Source organism: Lonchura striata, chromosome 9 (genome assembly GCF_046129695.1).
Source record: "Lonchura striata isolate bLonStr1 chromosome 9, bLonStr1.mat, whole genome shotgun sequence".
In the NCBI taxonomy this organism is placed as follows: Eukaryota; Metazoa; Chordata; class Aves; order Passeriformes; family Estrildidae; genus Lonchura; species Lonchura striata.
The window spans coordinates 24,760,032-24,779,495 of NC_134611.1; the positions used below are offsets into that span (position 1 = coordinate 24,760,032).

General features: G+C 36.8%; 1 protein-coding gene across 1 annotated transcript in view; it reads right to left on the reverse strand.

The window, feature by feature from the left end:
• The window catches only part of VAV3 (vav guanine nucleotide exchange factor 3), a 148,344-nt gene that overhangs the window by 74,968 nt on the left and 53,912 nt on the right, over positions 1-19,464 (reverse strand). The window contains exons 5-15 of the mRNA XM_077785484.1: positions 17,764-17,872; positions 15,058-15,150; positions 14,892-14,960; positions 11,563-11,666; positions 9,496-9,595; positions 8,329-8,424; positions 6,629-6,697; positions 4,142-4,228; positions 3,623-3,708; positions 3,117-3,249; positions 2,675-2,784 (exon numbers count right to left, since the gene is read on the reverse strand). Of these exons, the coding sequence (XP_077641610.1) occupies positions 2,675-2,784; positions 3,117-3,249; positions 3,623-3,708; positions 4,142-4,228; positions 6,629-6,697; positions 8,329-8,424; positions 9,496-9,595; positions 11,563-11,666; positions 14,892-14,960; positions 15,058-15,150; positions 17,764-17,872 (1,056 nt within the window). The remainder of the gene's footprint in view (positions 1-2,674; positions 2,785-3,116; positions 3,250-3,622; positions 3,709-4,141; positions 4,229-6,628; positions 6,698-8,328; positions 8,425-9,495; positions 9,596-11,562; positions 11,667-14,891; positions 14,961-15,057; positions 15,151-17,763; positions 17,873-19,464) is intronic.

A 19,464-nucleotide genomic window follows, 5' to 3' on the forward strand; every position in this document is an offset into this window, starting at 1 on the left:
TCCCTCAAAACAAAACTCACCACACACTACACTAACAGAGTTGACTAAGAGGTAGAATATTTTCACAGGTTTTTGAAATTAGCTTTCCAAGAGAAATTTACTACTCTGAAAAGTAACACTCTGGAAATAGCACTGGGATTTCATATAGCCTTCCTTTAGGGATTTTCCATACCAAGTATGCCTAATGTATTCCTGCCCTCTGCACCTAAATCAAGTCCAGTCAACAAAGCAGTGTTCTCCTCTATATCATACTTCATCAATAACATAAGCTTCCCATTTCTGGAGGCAAATACTCATCTCAGCAACACTAGCATCTCAATAATAGTTGCTTTTTCAGCAAATAAACTATCATAACTATTTCATACACCAGTATATACATCTAAGTTCCCCCCTTCAAAAAAAGAGAAATTACAGCCTAGCTAAAATAATTATGCCTCTTAGACTGTTCTAGCAGCAACAAGGTAAATTCTTACTTTAAAAATAATAAGAGAGATCCTAGTTTGTCCTCTTACTATGTTCTTAGATTAACACTTGCACAAACCTGACTTCAACACACTGCTATCCCAAAAGCATTGAAATTTCTGTCTAGAACTCAGTAAACAGCATCATGATAATTAAAACCCAAAGTTATTTACCCCTTCAACTTTGCTAGGTTTGCAGTCTTGTAAAATTTTTAAGTAATGAGAAGTATTTTGCCAATGGAAGCAGCAATTATAATTGAATGAAATGAATAAGAGCACAATTTCAATCACAGCTACTTTTCAGAGCAGGAAAGTTAATCTACACAGTAGACAACGAGAGCCCTGAAAACAACAAATCAAACCAAACCGAGCAACTGCTCAACACACTTGGCTTTGTTTATTCCTAAATACAAAGTCTTGTGTCTCAGCATGCATTAGAAGATCATTATTGCTGCTACATGCACCAAGGTATGTTTTGGGAGAGATGCTCAGGGAAACACAGTGAAGTCAAACCCATGTAACAGAGTTGGGGATAAGCAAGGAAAACTTGAGAAAGCAATAATGCCATTGCATCATGGCGCACCTCAGTCCTGATCCTGCTGCTCCAGCGCTGGTGCCTTAACCACATGGTAAGAGGTTAAACTAGAGGTGTGACTTTACAAGGACAAACATCCATGCAAGACACCACCACCCATTTTCAAAGACCAAGTCCATCTGCCAGAGAGGAAAGAGTGGCACACAAACTCGCCAACCACTGAGGTGCTGCGGGCTCTGCTCCCACAGGCCAGCAGCAGCCCCAGCTCCTGTGGCAGAGGCACATTCCCAACAGCTGAGCAGCGCTGGCTGCTGCCCAGCACTGTATGAGGGCAGAGCTGCACTCACACAGCAGCACAAGGAGGGACAGGGAGAATGGTCCTGCACACAACCATAGAAATGGTCGGGAAGAATTAGGGGGAAAAATCACAGTGCTCTCTCCATTCTTCTTAGTACCTTGCCTAACTTCTGGTTTGTTTGGTTTTTTGGGGCACTGGGCCAGAATGGCTGAGGAGTGATGAAGAGTCACAATGCTGAAGTTGGTACGTCTGAGTGCCTCACTTCTCACACACATGTTAAGTAAACATAATTATGATATTACACAAAGCACAGCAGGGAGAGCAGAGGGACAGAAGGAGATACACATGCAAATAAATACCTCCTTCCATCCCCAGTTATGCCACCCAGAAATTCTTGCCAAAACACATGTCACTTTTGCCTTCCATAAAAATCAGCAAGACGGGAAACCTAGTAAACAGGCTTTATTGTATCTGTCCAGCTCAGGTTCTCCTTCCATGTTTCCATTATATAATTAACACTCGTCATACTGAGGTTTTTTAAAAGTATGTATAATTTTTGAGGACATTTCACTCAAATCAGCTCACAATAGCCTTTTTCCTGAATCCATACCCCTTTACAACCACATCCAAACCATTGCTAATGCTGTCTGTGTTCACTGGGAGTCTCACTCCCCCTCACACTTTTTCTTTCCATAATGCAAGCATCACCTGTCATCCAATTCCCTTGTGCATGCTTTAAATTTAATCACAATAACCAAAGTGTCAATAATCATGTTTGTCTTTCTGACAAGTATCAGAAATGGAAATAAAGTTCATGCTGCATAACAATAATGTAATCTGCAGTGCTGCAACTGAACAACTTACTTTTCAAGAAGTCTAAAGCAACCTCCTCTCACTTTAAAACATACAAAGGAAATCAGCCTTTTGAAACTAAATCTAATGTGCCAAGCAACTTGATTCAGCTGCTAACTAATGAATTAGATAAAAGCCACTAGGAAAGATGCCAGCATCCCCTCCCAAACTACCAGCATCACCTTTCAAAACCATACTTCAATTAGTCAAGATTAAAATGGCATAGGAAAAATGTCACTATTCTGATATTTATTGTTAATATAATTATTATTTCCCCATGGTTGCTTAAGACAGCATCACTAAAACAGTTTTAGCGGCAAGGTTGGAAAATACTACATAGCTTAGAGTGCCCTCTTCCTTTTCCAAGAGGAATTTCAGGGAAATACTGTTGATGTCAACCGGTTGTTTCTCAGAATGTCAAATAAAATAGATAGCTAGACTGTATTAAAACATGAAAAAAGTTCAATGTAATTTAAGCAAAATCTTTACATGAGTGATGTGATTCTACCTTAATAAAAATGTACTTACAGAGCCATCTGAAATTGTTCAAGCCATTTTTTCTTTAAGTCTTTAGTTTTGCAATAAACTTCTAAACCATTTTCACCTTGGATATGAATGAGGTAGAAGCCATAAGACCACTGCATAAGAAGATTGACAATACAAAAATTATCAGGTATGAAGAAGGGAAAGGGGAAAAAAAAAAACCCTAAAAAATAACAAAGCATTTGTATATTCTTTAATTCATTAATTTTGGCAAGAGTAGGACCACTTTGTGTTCCCTTAGAATGACTTACTCAAACATTTTAATTACCTCAAAATAAACAAAGTTCAAATCTAAATATTCACTCCATCTCATATTTAAAATTAAAAACATCTTAAAGAATTTGTATGTACATTTTAAACTCATACAAAATGTTACAAATTCTTGCTAAACATAAACATTTTATGTGAATTAGCAACAAATATTTACCTTCTTATTTTCTTTATCAGTAGTGGGGTTATTTGTAATTTTGTATTTCTGAAGATCTATTATTTCCTTCATTTCATAATTATCCCCTCTCCGTTTGCAAACAATGACAGCTAGATCAAACAAGAAGATATGCCTATGAAAATACAATACAGAGATGGTTAAAAACACTCCAGAAAGCTAACACCAAAAAGTCTTATTTTACACACTTTTGCCAGTGTGATTTAAAATTTTCAAGGTGAAGATCTAAACTACTGGCTAATAAAACAACCAACACTGCAAGTACTTTAGCCTAAGACCAACTCCTTATAAGGGACTAAATGATCTTAGACAGTAACGAAATAACTAATTTTCCATTCATCACTTTGCACATGCACTTGGTCAATGGTAGACAGAATCTGAATGCCCAGTGGAATGGAAAGCCCCCAAGAATCAGTGAGCTGACCTCCCATCTATCAAGAATCACTTCACAGGTTTTCAACAGTGAACACCACAAGTTATGCCATCACCTGTCTTGCCTTGCACGTCTGTCTAACGTTGTTATCCTTATTTCTCCATCACCTTGAGGTCTGCCATACTGTAAGAGGGAATGGTTCTGAAATAGAAGTAAAATGTATGATTCCATACAGCAACAGTGTGAAGATAACAACACATTCAAATGTTAGACCACTAAATCCTTTTACCCCAATAAAGGTCTTTTCAGACCAGGAAACAACATCTTTTCCCTACTAGCATAAACTAAATACTATAAAGAATCAGTCCATTCTATTTTTGTCTTCAAATGGGAAAGGTCTTCCCATTAAAAAAAACATCTGAGAGTCATTGTCCATATACAAACATATTTAACTACTAACACTCAGAATAGAGAGATATATGTACTTTAATATGCAGGTCATTCTAAACCAAAGAAAACAAACTTATACTTAAATATTATCAAGATTATAATAAACTCCTATGAGGACAAAATACATCAATAGGTTTGATCAAAAGTGATTTTAAAATTATATGTAAATTAAAAAATCACATACCAAATTCTCTATTGATAGTTGAAACTGTCTAATTTCCCGAAGTGTTTCGTTATCTCGCTTTACTTCATTTACATATTGAGCCAAGTCCTAGAGTATCAACAGCAAAAGGGAGGAAAAGAATAACTTTTCTATAACATACTGCTTTAATAAATTATTTTGACATGTTTATTTTACCTTTGTCTTATCTAGGTATTTAGTAATTTTGAAATTCTCTTTAACATTCAAGAATTACCAATATGTATGCCCAAATAAAGAAGGAAAAAAGTGTCTGCATATCTTCAATAATATTTACAGCACTTTTCATCATATCTATTGGAACGTGAATTTACTATCAGGAAAGAGGGAAACAAGTAATAAATTCTTTAAAAGAGCTGATTTTTTTCTGCCTTTCTTTAGTGTTTTATTTTCAAGATTAAAGATGGAAACGTAATTTATGCAGCTCACTATGGAAAAAGCAGTCAACATCCAACCTCTGAGGTAAATAGAGAATATAGTAGAAAACATATATAAGGTAGCTCAAAAACAGAATGTAAGGTGTAAATGAATCATAAACCTGGGTGCTTATAGGCTACAGCCCCAGTAGGGGGATCTTGCTCTTACTGTTGCACAGCAGAGAGAAGCCATTACACAGCAGATTTTAAAAGGGGCTTTTGAAGGGATATACTACCTGAAGTCACAGGGTGAGATCATTATTGTGCCCTTTACCAGAACATGTATTGTACACATTTCACTAAAGCTTTTAAAATGCTCTGAAGATGCTTGAGTAATAGTGACAATTTGCTGGGGCTTCTGTGTTTATGGCTGGAGATGAGGAGTGAGCTGAAGAGGTAATTGGTAGGGTCAGGAATGCTGAGAGCAGCAGTTGGAAAAGGCATTCTGATCTTCTTAAGTTGCTTTTACAGTATCCCTTCAATATGGTCACAAATTTGGAGGGTGGGAGGAAAATACATCTTCTCACTAAGATGTTTTTAATCAAAAACTATGAATAGCTGCAGTCATTATGCTAGCTTCCCAAACAGATCTGTGCAGGATACATTCACGTCAGTCTTAAAAGGCTTGGGTTAGAAATTAAATAGCCTCTTTTCTTGCTGCCAAAAGAAATCCAACAGCATAATTCTCCCAATAATTTTCTTTCCTGGGGGGCAGTACCACTTTGCTAGCAGTTTTTCCAAAGACATTTTCTCTTTGTCTTTCTTGGTGAAAGACGCCAGGGTTTTTAGAAGCAAAATACCAGTGCTACACTGTTATTTTTACTACAATGGCAGGGACTACAGTAAATCAGAATGGGAACAGTGCTGCAGCCTTAAGGAGAGACACATATCTCAGGGGTTTGTGGGTTTGGAGGGGGGAGTAAGATTTTGTAGTATTTTGTTTGGTTACATCCTGCCAGTCAGCACATCTCTGCCACAGCCACTCTGGCAAGAGATTTCTTTGATTTTTACATCCAACAGACACCAACAATGAAGAAAACCAGCAAACTGGAAAGAAAAAGCAGGGGTAAATATAAAACAGAGTTATTTTCCAAGCCAATTAGCAGGAATCAGGATGCATGGCCTGCCACTAGATGGATGATCACTGTACCATCTCTTTTCAGGCACCTCTCCGAGGGAAATTATCATGGTGCCCATTCCTCTACATTCACTGCACAAAAATGGATAACAAAAAAGGGAACTAAAAATCTCATTTGTGAGCTGGTTTGTATTCCAGGCATTCAAGGCAGTCACAAAATACAAGACAGCTGTGTGACCCAAAACTAACTTAGTCTGACTTCAGCATCTACTGTGGACCATACAGATTACAACAGGAGATATAACTTATGTCATGTTGGCTCCTTTCCCCACAGAAAACAGAAAAAACTTCCCAATTCCAGCACATGAATGTCACAATTCATGCCATGAAGGCAACTGAAGCAGACCTGTGCTTTGTTTCTGAAGCTGTGCAGAGGAGCACATAATATATTACCTTATGCACAAGGCAGCACAGTTATTCTATAAAGCATTTGTTTGTACCGCTTGCAGATGAATGTATAGTGACAGGTACCCTACCTCCAGAAAGATACTACTGCTTTCAAAGGTAATGCCACAGAGATCATATTAAGATGATAGAAAAAGGTCTTGTAAACAAAGACAGCTCTCTATCTCACTGGAAAATTACTGATCTCAATTCAAATTTACTTACAGCAGTAGAAATACTCCTAGATTTCAGAAGCAAGAGCAACATTGATAAAACACCTGTTTTTTAGCAAATACAAAAGTAATCCAAAATGGGGAAGTCCCATTTCACAAGCCTTCTCTTTCAGAAAACTACTGAACTTGTTTCCCAGACTTGAGCAAAACCCTCAACTTTATACCTGCCATGACATAAGCTCACAGGAATCTGTGAAAACATGTTTGAAATGTTGTGAAGAATATCCTCCAGGAAATACAATTCTGAGCTACCATTCTAAACACCAACAGACATAAATACTTCACTGCCTTAAATGCTCACCTTCATTGCATCAAGTGCCAGTTTTAGATTTGCTTTCTCCATGGCATCAGTAGTGTGCTTTACCAGCTCCTGTGGACAGAGCAGTTAAAACTTTCCACCATTTGTAGTTTTGATAAATTGAAATCATCATTGCTCATCCCCACCCCCAAAAAATACAGAAGCCAAAACCAAGAATAGGCATTTTCACCTCCAGAGTGAGCAGCCTATCAGTGAGTGGGGACTATTGCAAAATTGGCAAGTACTTAGGAATGACTGCTGCACAGCCTAAACACTGACTTTAGCTGCTAATGAACCATCACGAGAAGTGAATTTGGTCTGTCTAGCACTTAAAACTTGCCAAATCAGATCATTACTGTATGTGCATGCTGGAAGCCCAGGTAAACAACACTCAGGTTCATTTACACATTGCTATATGGAATTTCATCCTATTCCAAAGCATGCACTTGTCTGCAGACAGAGCTCCATGCTGGCAATAAAACCTCAGCTGAAGTGTGCACAGCTTAAAAGTCACTGTCTTATCATACCTAAGAGGAAGCTGACTCAGAAAACATACTGAAATCAAATTTACATGTTGAAACAATTATTTTAGGCACTTCCCATACGGAAAATACAGTCTTTTTGGGGCTTTATGAAGTAGAAGTGTAACCTTGTGTAAATGGGTAATTTCTTCCTTATAATTTGAGGAAATAATTATACATTTCAGCTCAGATAACTTAGTAAAATCACAAGAAATTAAACAGTATTTTTATACTCGTATTACAATTAAAATAATAAGTAATTAGTACTTATATTTGCATTGCAATTCTAACATTTTACTCATTTTTTTCTTTCCAAGTCTGCAAAATATTTTTCTTGTACAACATATAGATATTGTTACAAAGAGCATAGTGACATTGTATACCATCTTTCCACTATATACAGGTTGATTATAAAATCAGTCATATCTTATAAGGTTTTTTAAAAGATGTTGTACCATTCATTTGCTTTTTTCCAGTTTTGCATTGATCAAAATATTGATGACTCATTTACAGAAGTATTTCAAAAATTTAATATTACAAAATTTATGTTGTTCTGCAGAGTAAAAATTATACTCCATATATAAGTAGTAGATCTTTTAAAAATGACATTTTACAAGCATCAGCAGGGTTGACAGTCTAATACAGTAATACATTTCTTCACAGCTGAACTAATGAGTCTCCTGGCAGAGCTATCAAATTAAATTTATAAGACTCTCCACCCTTATTACAGGACTAACTGCAAAAGATAATGCTTTGTGGGTTATAACAAGAAGCATTTCAAAATAAATATGGCTTAATTGCAATTTATGACAGCGAAGAAGTATCTTAAAAGTATGCTGTATGTATGGCCCAGCTTCCTCTTTTGGGGGATAATGGTTGACATTTCCAAGTACTATGCTTATGGTTTGGTACTACTAACCATTTTATACACGCCAACAATAAAAGGTCCAGAGACTGAGGAAATAATCATGTTTTATTTTATTTTCCGCAGATAAGCTTCAGCTCTAAGAAATTATCTCTGGGAGAAACCCTGCACTTGACTGAATTTTATTTCTTAACATATCTAGGGAAGCGTCAATCACCTTCCTTTGATAAATACATTTGGCTTTCATTTTACAACCCACTGATGATAAACAATCACAGTTTTGCTCTCAACCCTCTTAAATTTCAAAAATAAAATACCTGGAGCAGTAGATGGTATTTCAGCACTCTTTGCATCGGAACCACTAAGAGATCCCGCAATGTAAATTTCCCATTATTGGCCCTCTTGGAACATTCCTAGTTCAAAGCAGAAGAAAGAACAAGACAACAGAGCTAGAAAATAAACTTATTCAAGTGATACATATGAAAATCCAGTGACATACAAGCAACTATCTTAAGCTTGTGATAAATAGTAGCAACAAAATGAAAAACAGTTGATCTGGCAAAACCAAAAAAAGCCTGCATTTAGTCACATGTTTTCAGATGTTTCAACATGCATGAGAGAGTAGAACAAAGGCAACAGAAATAAGACATTCCATACAGCTAGAAAAAATATTTTCCTATGGGGAAAAAAAAAAAAAAAAGGTAATCATGGAAACTACAGGCCAGACAGTCTCATTTCAGCCCTACACTGCAAAAATTGTGGAGCAAGTCCTCTTGGCATCAATATCTGGGCACATGAGGAAGGTATATGGGAATATCCAGCGTGGATTTATAGGCAAGTCAATGCCTGACCTACTTGACTGCTTTCCACAATGAAAGGCTACATCTGTAAATGGGTGGGGACAGTCTGCCTTGACTTTTCCACAGCTTCATCTCTCACAGTACAGTAATATCCAGGTTGGGATGTTATGCTCCATATCTCTAAAAGCTGATTGAATTATGAGGCTCAAAAAGTGCAGTGACTGATGTTTCCTGCACCACCTGAGGGACAGCTGCAAACACAGCTCTTGAGGGCTCTGTCCAAGGCCACCTCTCCTTTAGAGCCATTGACAGTGACCTGCAGCAGGAGACACAGACACCCTCAGCAGGTCTGCACAGCCCAGGGCGCAGCTGACGCCCCTCAGGGCAGGCCCAGCACAAACCTCACAAACATCTACAAGGCAGAGATGAAGTCCCTCAGCCCATAGGCTCCAGCCAGGGACATGCTGACCCTGAGGGCTCAGCAGATGGGCAGTAGCTCTGCAGAAAGCACCATGTGGTCATTGGATCAGAGGCTCCAAAAGAATGAAGGGAAACATATTCACTCACCAGTCCAGCTAGTTTCATAATCATAAAGGTTTTGACTTCAATGAAAGCAGCACATAATCACAGAAACACATGGTATAACGTGAATACATATATATACATGTTAAAAAATACTGATACCTCTAACTTCAATTTAACATCTTCTTTTGTCTTAGAGATATTGTCTAAGCACGATATTGCTATCTCCACTTGACTGCAGTACTGTCCATAAATAACCAACCTAAATCAAAGCAAGAGAAAAAATGAAAGCAACATTTGTTTATTTGAGAACAACCCTCAATCACAATCCTTATTTCAAAAGGAGCAGTGCCTACATAAGCAAGGATAGAATTTAACCATGTATTCAATGCACAGCATGAATGGATGAAGATTATTCAGGATAACAGTTTTGCTCTACTTTCAAATAGAAATTGCATTTGCCTTCAATAGTCACATATCAAATGTAAAATCATTGCATTTGCCTTTAATAGACACATATATACATATATATATGTTCTGATAAATACAGGATTCATTTAAAAGAAGCAAAAATTCTGTTTAACAGAACAGTGTAGAAGCAATGTAGACTTCCAAGGTTGTAGTGAATAAATTCTGGGGCACAGGCCTAATAGGATTAATTATAGCCATCCTTTAAGAACTCATAGGTTATCCAAACTGATCTGTCTCCAACATTTCTACCAGGTCTAACCTCTTAGATCAAAATAATAGTGTATGAAATCTCAAGAAATTTTCAGACATCAAGTGTAGCAATTCTTCCTGAAGGAGCCTGGTTTTACGACAGGAGTTTCTTGCCTCTCTGTGGAGTGCTTCTTTCTGCTAGTCCCAGTGCCAAGAGTGCTCTCTTCTTTCACCTTTTCATCTATTTCTTGAGGTGATTTCTTCTGTATGCTTCAAACCTTTTTTGGTGGGTTCCCATGAGCCTTCCACTGAGGTCTCCTAAATTTCTTTTTCTCTCACCTAACCTTTACCCTTTTATTTATTTCTTTTTTCAACAATAAGGTGATGACAATTATTTAGAAGTTATTATTTCTTATTTCTTTTGATCACGATATGGTTCAGACACTGCATCAACCTCTGTTCCCTTTTTTTAATAATGTAAACTTGGTATTTCTTCTCAGGGTCCTTTGTTCCTCTTTTAGCACACATTTCAGAACAACTTTAGAAAGATAAGCATTTTCCAGAATACCTCTTTGTCCCCTGATTCCCTCCTACAGCAACAGAAAGTGTAACAGCCTGGGAAATAACTGTGTCCTGCTCCAACCTAGAAGCTGAGACAGAGGGTCTCTGAAGGTACGACTGTTTATGGGAAGTCTGGGACACCCTCCTCCCTTAGAAAACTGTCCCATCTAACATTCTTTAGATGCTGCTGCCCAGTTTCTCACACACCAATTATTGCTGCAATAATCCTCCTTCACCCTGAAGGAAACCCAGTTAGTTCCCTCAAGTCTTTCTTAACTCTGGTCCCAGAAGGACTTTATTTTTAACCAAAACCCAAAGGTTGCTTTAAGATAGGTCATCAACGTAGCCAACAGAACAAGTGTTTTCAGCCAAGTACCACAGGCAGATAAATTCATCTATATAGTCCAATAGCTGTCAGTGCTGGCAGAAGGAGAATATGAAAAGGTAGGTAAAAAATGGGCAATTAGCCCACAGGGTATGGCATGTTGCCACAGCTGTCCTGTTATCAGCTTGGCTGCTTTTCAAAGCTTGAAGGCAAATGGTGTTTGCTTTACTATCACACCTCTGACTCAGGGTAAAGCAAGACCATAGTCTCTTCTCTTACATATGCTGTTTCTACTTTCCAGTTATGACCTCTTCTGTTTTCTTTAATCTGAAACATCCCTAGTAAGTATCCTTTTTTTAATCTCTTAAACAATACTAATACATGTTATAAAATATCTGGGATTATGTGCATGGAAAAAAAAGTGCTGTGCAAAATTTAAGTTTTCTTAAAAATATATTTGTTACCCAAGTAAAAATATTGCCAAATCTGGGCTAACAAGAGTGACAGCTCATAAAACAATAGGTTGCATTTTGACTTCCACACTGAAAACACCAAAACTAGCTTGCATAAAGATACTTACTTAGAACTGAATCCTGTTTCAGAAATATTCACCAAATAAAAATACAGTAAAATACCAAACTGAGCACATATTAGCACAATTAGTAAGAATGCTTAAGTCTTACCTTTCCTTGTAGTTAATAAAAATTTGATATAGGTTCTGATCATTTTTGTTGACAATGGAATCATTGACGTCCTGTGTAAGATTCCTGTGAATTTTCACCAAATCCTTAAAAACAGTAATAGGGAGGGGAAAAGCTTTGTAAAAACAGAATGGTTTAAAACTTTGAATATAAAAATTAATTCTTTTATGTTAGACCCATTAATTTAAATAAATTGGAAAACAAATCATTTGAGAGTAGAATCTAATTTCAAGGTTTGGCATATGTTCTGTTTAGCGCAACAAGAAAAACTAAACTCAGAGCTACCTATTTAGAGACTAATTTATTCTAGCTTAGAATGTGCACTGTTAATACACATTTATTTTATAATGATAATTTTAAAATTAAACTAGTCAAGTAAATTCTTTAGTGACAAGCGGAAGTAATTATTCTTGTCCCTGAGCTGTGAAAAATTAGTTCTATACATTACATTGGTCAATTAGTGATGTTCTAATGCTAAATTAACTGCAATCATAATGAGTTTCCCAATACAGCATGCAGCTAAATGCCTGGGAGAAAGAATATGGCAGAAAGATTTGCTCTTTGATTACTGTTGCAACTCTCCTTGCTTATACACCATCAAACTATAGGAGACTACATCAGCCTTAACACTGCATGGACACTGTCAGAGAATTCACAAGAAATTAAGTCAAAACAGGTTAAGAAGTTTGAAATCTGGGTAACTGTAAGTAGTATACAGACCACTGGAACAAAAAAGAGGACTGTTTAACAGAGCAAGCCACTAAAGATGATTTAATGCAAGAAATTATATACTACAAAAATAATATTCAACATTGATTCGTGAACTAAGTCAAAACATTTCACTTCACACTGATGAAAGCTAAAGTGTATACAAGGTCAATCACATCACTGATGAGGGTGCAGAATCTTGAAACAGAACAAATTTAGTTGCTAGCAACTGCATGGCTTTATCCTCAGAATCTTAAGTTGCAGTACACAGACATTATTACAGAAATTATTCCCAATTGGTGTATTTGGAACAGGAGCACTTTTTCTAAGAGCACACAGGGACTCAGCTAAGTAGTAACCCTCAAAAACAGCTTAATGATAAGGGGACAATGGGTCTTTTTGGATTTCCATCTCTTATTCAAATCAAGTTTTAAACTAAACTAATGCAACATCATTTGAAGTTAATCAATATTCCAACAGTATCTGTTACATGTAATTTCATCTCTCTCTGTATAATTCAAAGGCATTCACAGGTGCACATATAAGTGCATTTATATATGGGTGCACACATAGATGTGCATACAAATGCATATATACACAATATAGACAGACATATACAGATGCAAATATAGAGCCATACATTCACTTTAAAGAGCAGAACTTAGAAATATGAGTGCCACTGAAAGGCACTCTCTTTAGACTGGCAAGTCATTTGGAGTAATTGCTTTTTTTTGTTCCCTTCAAAATGAAGTATTTTGGTATCAGCAGTTGATCCAGCAAGCATCTCTTAGAGTCTATTTAAGGAATATAACATCACCCTAAGGAAGCAATCCTTCACCACAACCCTTAACAGAAGTAAATCCATTCTGTTCTGAGAAGACAGCACTTGCTCTTCACATCTCACTTTGCTGCAGAGCTCTGAGTAACAGCTATTTTTAGTTTAAAACAAGCTTCCACTGCCCTCCAGCCTTCCTGCTGAGGAACTGCCACACAGACAAGGTCTGAGCAGAGAAAGCGCTTGCAAGTATTTTTGGCTTAGGCAAGTTCTGTATTTCCTTTAAGGTTACTGGATGCCCATGAACTGCTCCTGGAGTTTGGAATAAGCAGCATGTTCTAACAGCAGAATATTGAATGCCGATAACAAAAAGCAATATAAAACAACCCAAATATACATTTACTATATACAGTATATTTACTATACTATTTACTAAAATATACAGGTTTTGTTCTTTTCAATCTTATGTGATCCCATGCAATCGTTTAACTAGCAGTGAGTGGGCTGACCTCCCTGTTTGTGCTTACAGCCCTCAAGCCCTTTCTGTACCCTTGTGCAGTGTTTCCATTGACTGGAATTAGGTCTTTCAGCAAAAGTAAGTCAATATGCCTGGGCACACAGAGCCTTAGAAAAGAGGTTTACAGTAACTTAAGTAGGACACATCATGGCTTTAGTTGCAATGAGTAAGAAACACTAATGCAGGACAGAATATAAATTTGTTTTTAAAAGCAAAGGGATCTCTATAGAGAGCTGATGTAATTCAGGAAGACAAATTAGTTACTGATATCTGTGACAGTGTTTTGGAATAATATTCAGAATACAGGACATGGCAGCAATCAAGAGGCAGAGTGAAAGCTTCATTGAGGGAAAAATACGGCAAGGGGTCAGGTATCATCCACAAAATAACTGCCCTAACTTACCTTCTATCAGGATGATGCTGGAACAGCAAAACATTGTTACAGACAGGCCAGGTTTTCACAGAATAGAATAAAATCCCCAACACCTCCTCCTATAACCTGAGAGCCCATTGGACATGCAAGAGATGGCCAAACAAGAGGTGATATTTTACAAGCAATAGCTTGATGTGGCACATGGGCCACACACTGGGGACCCTTTCTTTACAAAGGCCTCATAAAAGAACATTGCTTTCATTTGTCTGTGTTGAGAGGCTTCAAACCATTTCTGATGTCTTCCTTTAAAGTTAGACAGAGTAAAGACATGATGATCTCTTATAAACTAAAAATACATGTAAATTATCATACTGTTTTGATTAAGCTGAAAATAAATGACACAAAGCCGCAATCATAGGAACCACTATTGTTTCTGTCAAATAGGAGGTTTCCTAGATGGTTCACAGAGGATTTCCTCATCCTTTGTAGCACCAGATTCTGAATCCAAAACTGTGAATTATGTTAACTTTCAAGTGTGTTCAATGGTGTAAGAGCCAGGGCAGCTACAAGGATTCACAGAGCAGCTACAGCTAGTTGTATATCGTGATAGGTAACTTAGCAGTCACAACTTTGTACCATCATTAAAATATCACCATTTGTTAGAAGATAATCCATTTCTAGAAACTATTAGCTTTTAAGGATCAAAAATACTGCAGTTTATAACAATTCATTATCTCACATGCTAATACAATTTATCTTACCTTATTCCCTCAAGCAGAAAAAAAAGAAACTGATAGTGCACATCTCTTTTTAATCAACTACTATCCACATAAACACATTGTGCAATGTATTTCAAATAATAATTTTGTGCAGTAACATGAATATATCACAATCAGCTATGAACCTCATATCTGTTACTTAAAAATATAATTACTCACAGGAATGTTGATGAAAACAGTATCAAACTCTGATGCTGACAGAAACCTTTTCAATGGCACCATGAAAAACTGAAAGAAAAAAAATTATATATACATTGGCTACTGTAATTCTATCTTCTAGACTGCTATAAAAATGCATGTTACAAGTCTATAAGCAGCATCTTACTTTCTCAATCGATTCCAGAGTTTCAGTGTACTTCTCTTCAGTTTGCTTTATTTCAGCAAGACAACAGCTTCTTATGTCATTTTCAGGACATTTCTGCAATTACAATGGAGTCAAGTTTAAGTCATTAACAGGCACCTAATGGATAACAAATGGTATTATTTGTTTAGAATTACACAATTAGGATAACTGCTTCCTGAAATTCTCCGAGTACTGCAGCCTCCAAATATGACAGAAATAAACAAGAATATTTTAGTGTTCAATTAGCTGATGACTTTAGTAAAATCAAAGTAATATTATGAAAAATTAATGTTTAGACATCAAACACTGAAGTATCAGCATGTACTTTGGAAGCTGAAATACACGGTCACATTTAATTTACATTCAGACTGAGAAATCTTCTTTAAAATACTCAGCAGTTAATAATTCTATTAAACTTAATGGGGCTAAATCATGTAAATAACTTTGTATTGCCATAAATATTGGATTCAGTCTAATCCTTGTACTTATTTACAGTTTTTACCTTTTTATTTCTCAAGGCGAACTTCCTCTTTGGACACAAAAGGAGTATGTCCTCAGATCAGGAAGTGCACTGACCTCAAAGTTCAGCTGTCACATATGTATGTGTGTGTCTCCAACAAGACCCTGGATTTTTCCATGTATACCACCAGACACACAGGACATGGAAGTAATTATCAGTAATTATATGACTCTATAAAAATAGTTTACAAGCACTCTTACCCAAGATAGGATTTACAGCATTACAGCTTCAATAAAATCCTAGTTCAAATAAAAGAGTAAATTACTGGAAGATGATATGGAACCGTTCATGTCATGCAAGGCACAGAAGTTCTGGAGATATCAGAGGTCAGTGTGGAGGTTTGACACAGAAACTGGATAGGCCCTTGCAGCTAGAAAAAGTAACTAATCCAAAATGTTTTTTCCAATAACAATAAGCAGTATCTTAACAAGCAACAGAACTACAACATACTTTCTGAAGCCTATTTATCAATTTGCAACACACTTCAGCATATCCCTGGTTGTATCTCACTTATTTTCACCCAATGTAGAGAATTCCTATGCTGCACATAGACCAGATGACTAGATGTTGTTCAAATAGAGAGAGAGTCAGGGGTAGAAATTTAGCACTCTAGTTCTTTCGATTCAGAAAAACTATTTTTAGCTTTCAAACAAAAGACTTCTCTAGGAATAGCAGAATTTCTAGACTGAAATTTTAACATTTAGCTCCTGGTATGTTCAAGAGCTAGATTCCTTCCATGCCCTCTCTGCTGCCAGGCTGACACACCTGCTAAGCACAGCACAGACTAAGCCCCACTTACACTGTCCATTAGCCACGCACTGCTCCTATACAGCTTGGCCACCTTAGAGACGGAGATGTATTCTTACCACCTCAACTACATACCAAATTGCAAATAACACAGGTACACAAAGCTTGGTCACTGATCTCATTTACCTTCTCTCTTTGTCTCTGTGTCACTCTACAACCAGCTCCTACAAGCAGTACACAGCTTCTCACTCTCATTTACCATGAGCTGCAATTTCAGAAACTACTCTTGAAAACCCAATTTGTGCAGTTCTTCATTTTCCCACAATGAACAGTAAGGTTCTGTTTTTATCAGATGCAGGCACAAGTAACCATTTTGCAAAAATGTAGTTGTATCAGAAGAATTGTGGTTTGTGAGCATCATCGTGGTCACACTCATCTCAAATTTATTCCCAAATTCTTTTGTACAGGGAAAGAGACACTGTCACAGGTAACTGTAGGTAATTAATCTCTATAAAGTATTAGAATTTGACATTATTTTGACTTTCAGCCATTTTTTACCTTTAGCTCAATACTGACCAAAACGTTTGCAGTATTTGCCCCATTACAGAAGTTACTGTATTCAATAGTTTATACCCATCTGCAAAATTTGAGCAGTTTGTTGTTCACCAGTACTTATATGAGTGATGCAAACAAATCCTGGCATTCCAATTAAAACCATTCACTTCAGTTTTGTGCTCACCTAACCCAAAGAAATCAATAAAGACTTTTGGCAGAAATTGACACAACAATTTTTCTATCCACACTGCAAACATCTAGAATTTGAGTGCAATAAACAAAAGGAAAGGGGGAATAAGAAATAATGTGTGATATCAGTACAGGTAATAAAAATCTGCCTTTGAAGTTCAGCTACTCCTAGAAAACTTAGTGGAATAGTTTACTTTGCAACATAATGACAACCTAATGATCAACAAAACCTACATAGTTGAATAAACAGGAAAATCATTAGTTTGAAACAATTCTCAGTTGTCCTTGTTAGGCTAGTTGTGTAAACTATGGCTGAAATAATACTATACAAAATATTTTTACAAACTTATAACAATTTTGAAGGTAGGACACTTTCAAGTAAGCAATTCAATTAACTGCTCTTAAAATAGCTGGTAAATTTTACTACTCAAAACTATCAAAGTAATTACTGTATTTAATTTAAAAATAGCCTCCTTTTTAAAAGCTTGTTACAGTTAATGTTTTCCTGTCTACCCAAAAAGCCTGCAAAGCCTCACATAGAAGATAATGCTCTGCACATGACAACTCTGGATGGAGCTGAGCAAGAGTGTCAGTGAAACTATCTATAAAGACATAATTTCAACTTTCAATAAGTCTACTGGTGTTGTTCCAAACTAGCTAGGAACTGGAAAACATACAGGTTGCTGTGCTGCTTCATCTTTCATTAGGTCTTCATAAACTTCCCCACCTTCATCTTCTCCATAGACACAATCATACAACTCCTCATCTTCCTCAACACCAGTTTCACTGAAAAGACAAGACAAAAAAAAAAACTGTGCAGTCCATACAAAGTACCACCAGCTCTGCAAGGGACTACTCATAGGAGAAAGTTCTAGAGTAAATAAACAGATTAATTAATAGAATATCTAATGAAAATTACTCATTAAGGGAAACTAAGTCCATTCATTAATTTTCTTTTCTCAATTCATTTAAAATAAATTTTACAAAATCAACACAATACTGAAGACTAATGAATTTAGAACCATGTGAGAACTAAACCAGCAGCAAAAGGAACACCTCAGGACTGTTTTGTCACAAGCTACAATCCAGCTGCCCTCTTCTCCTTGACACTTTTCCCTCCATATCCAGTGAAGAGGAGCTGCCTCTCCTTACTGCCTGGCATCCCACTGCACTGGGATGTTGAGATGCTGTTACAGGTCTTCTCCCTGTCTGAAGAAAGGACTAGCCAGGGTAAAATACACCAAAGGCTGCAGAGCCAGCACTGAGGCACTATACCTCCACACCATAAACCACAATCTGGACCATCTCACGCAACCTTCAGCTACACAAAAATGAAAAAAGGAACCAATCAAACTGAAAATCAGACAGTCCAATGAAACAGAGTATGCACAAGTGATGCCCTCCAATTACCCAGACACAGAAATAAAGCAGAAAGTCGGGGCTCAACTCTGCCCTCAGCTAATTCACTTTCATTACAGTCAGTCCTGCTAGAGTGTTATCTACTTTGTGCTAGGACAGTATCAAGCCTATAATATCTTCCACTCCTATTTCTTAGGGTAGGTCTACAAAAAAGCTCTAAAAGATCTTGAAAACACTAGAGTCACAATAACAAGATAGAAACTGGATCAGATATGCAGACAATGTTGAGGTTTATCCTGTTGGAAAACAACACTGAAATCCTTATGAATAAAAACCAACAGGTTAGCCCAGCATTTCAGTTCCCATCAGCAATGATGCTGTGCTGGCACTTCACATTAAACACTGGCAGGTGTCAGATGCAGCACACACACCATTCTACCTCCTCTGCTCCCAGGAACAAAAGCTGGCAGAAAGGCAGGGTAAGGATAGAAACATTTAACTACTACAGCTCTTTCTGACAAAAGGACTTAAATTAATTTTAAATTCTTTAGACACCATTTAAACTCTGGGGAAATTAAATCAATTTCAAATAAAGTTACTGATAATTGAGGGAAACTAAAAAATGTGGGCTATTTGCATTATTCACTAGCACATTTGTTTATTATTCTTGAATTGCTTCCTCCACAATTGAGACAGTATGCAACTATTACATTTCTGTTAATTTCATAATTTGTTGCACAAGGAGAGTTACAAATCAATTTCTTTGGAATTATTTGTTAGCTTTTTTTTTAATGAAAACTATCTCACAATGCTGAATTTACATACCCATTTAAGAACTGGTGGAAATATTATTTTCAAATAGTTATAATGCCACCACATCTAAGAGATAAGGACATCACCTCTTGCCCACTTGGGTCTCGGAGGAGACTGCAACTCCTACCTTCTGCATGCTCTGCTACACAGAGTGAAAAGCAATTATCTCTGAGACAGCCAGTCAGCTGCAGAGACGAGGACAAGCT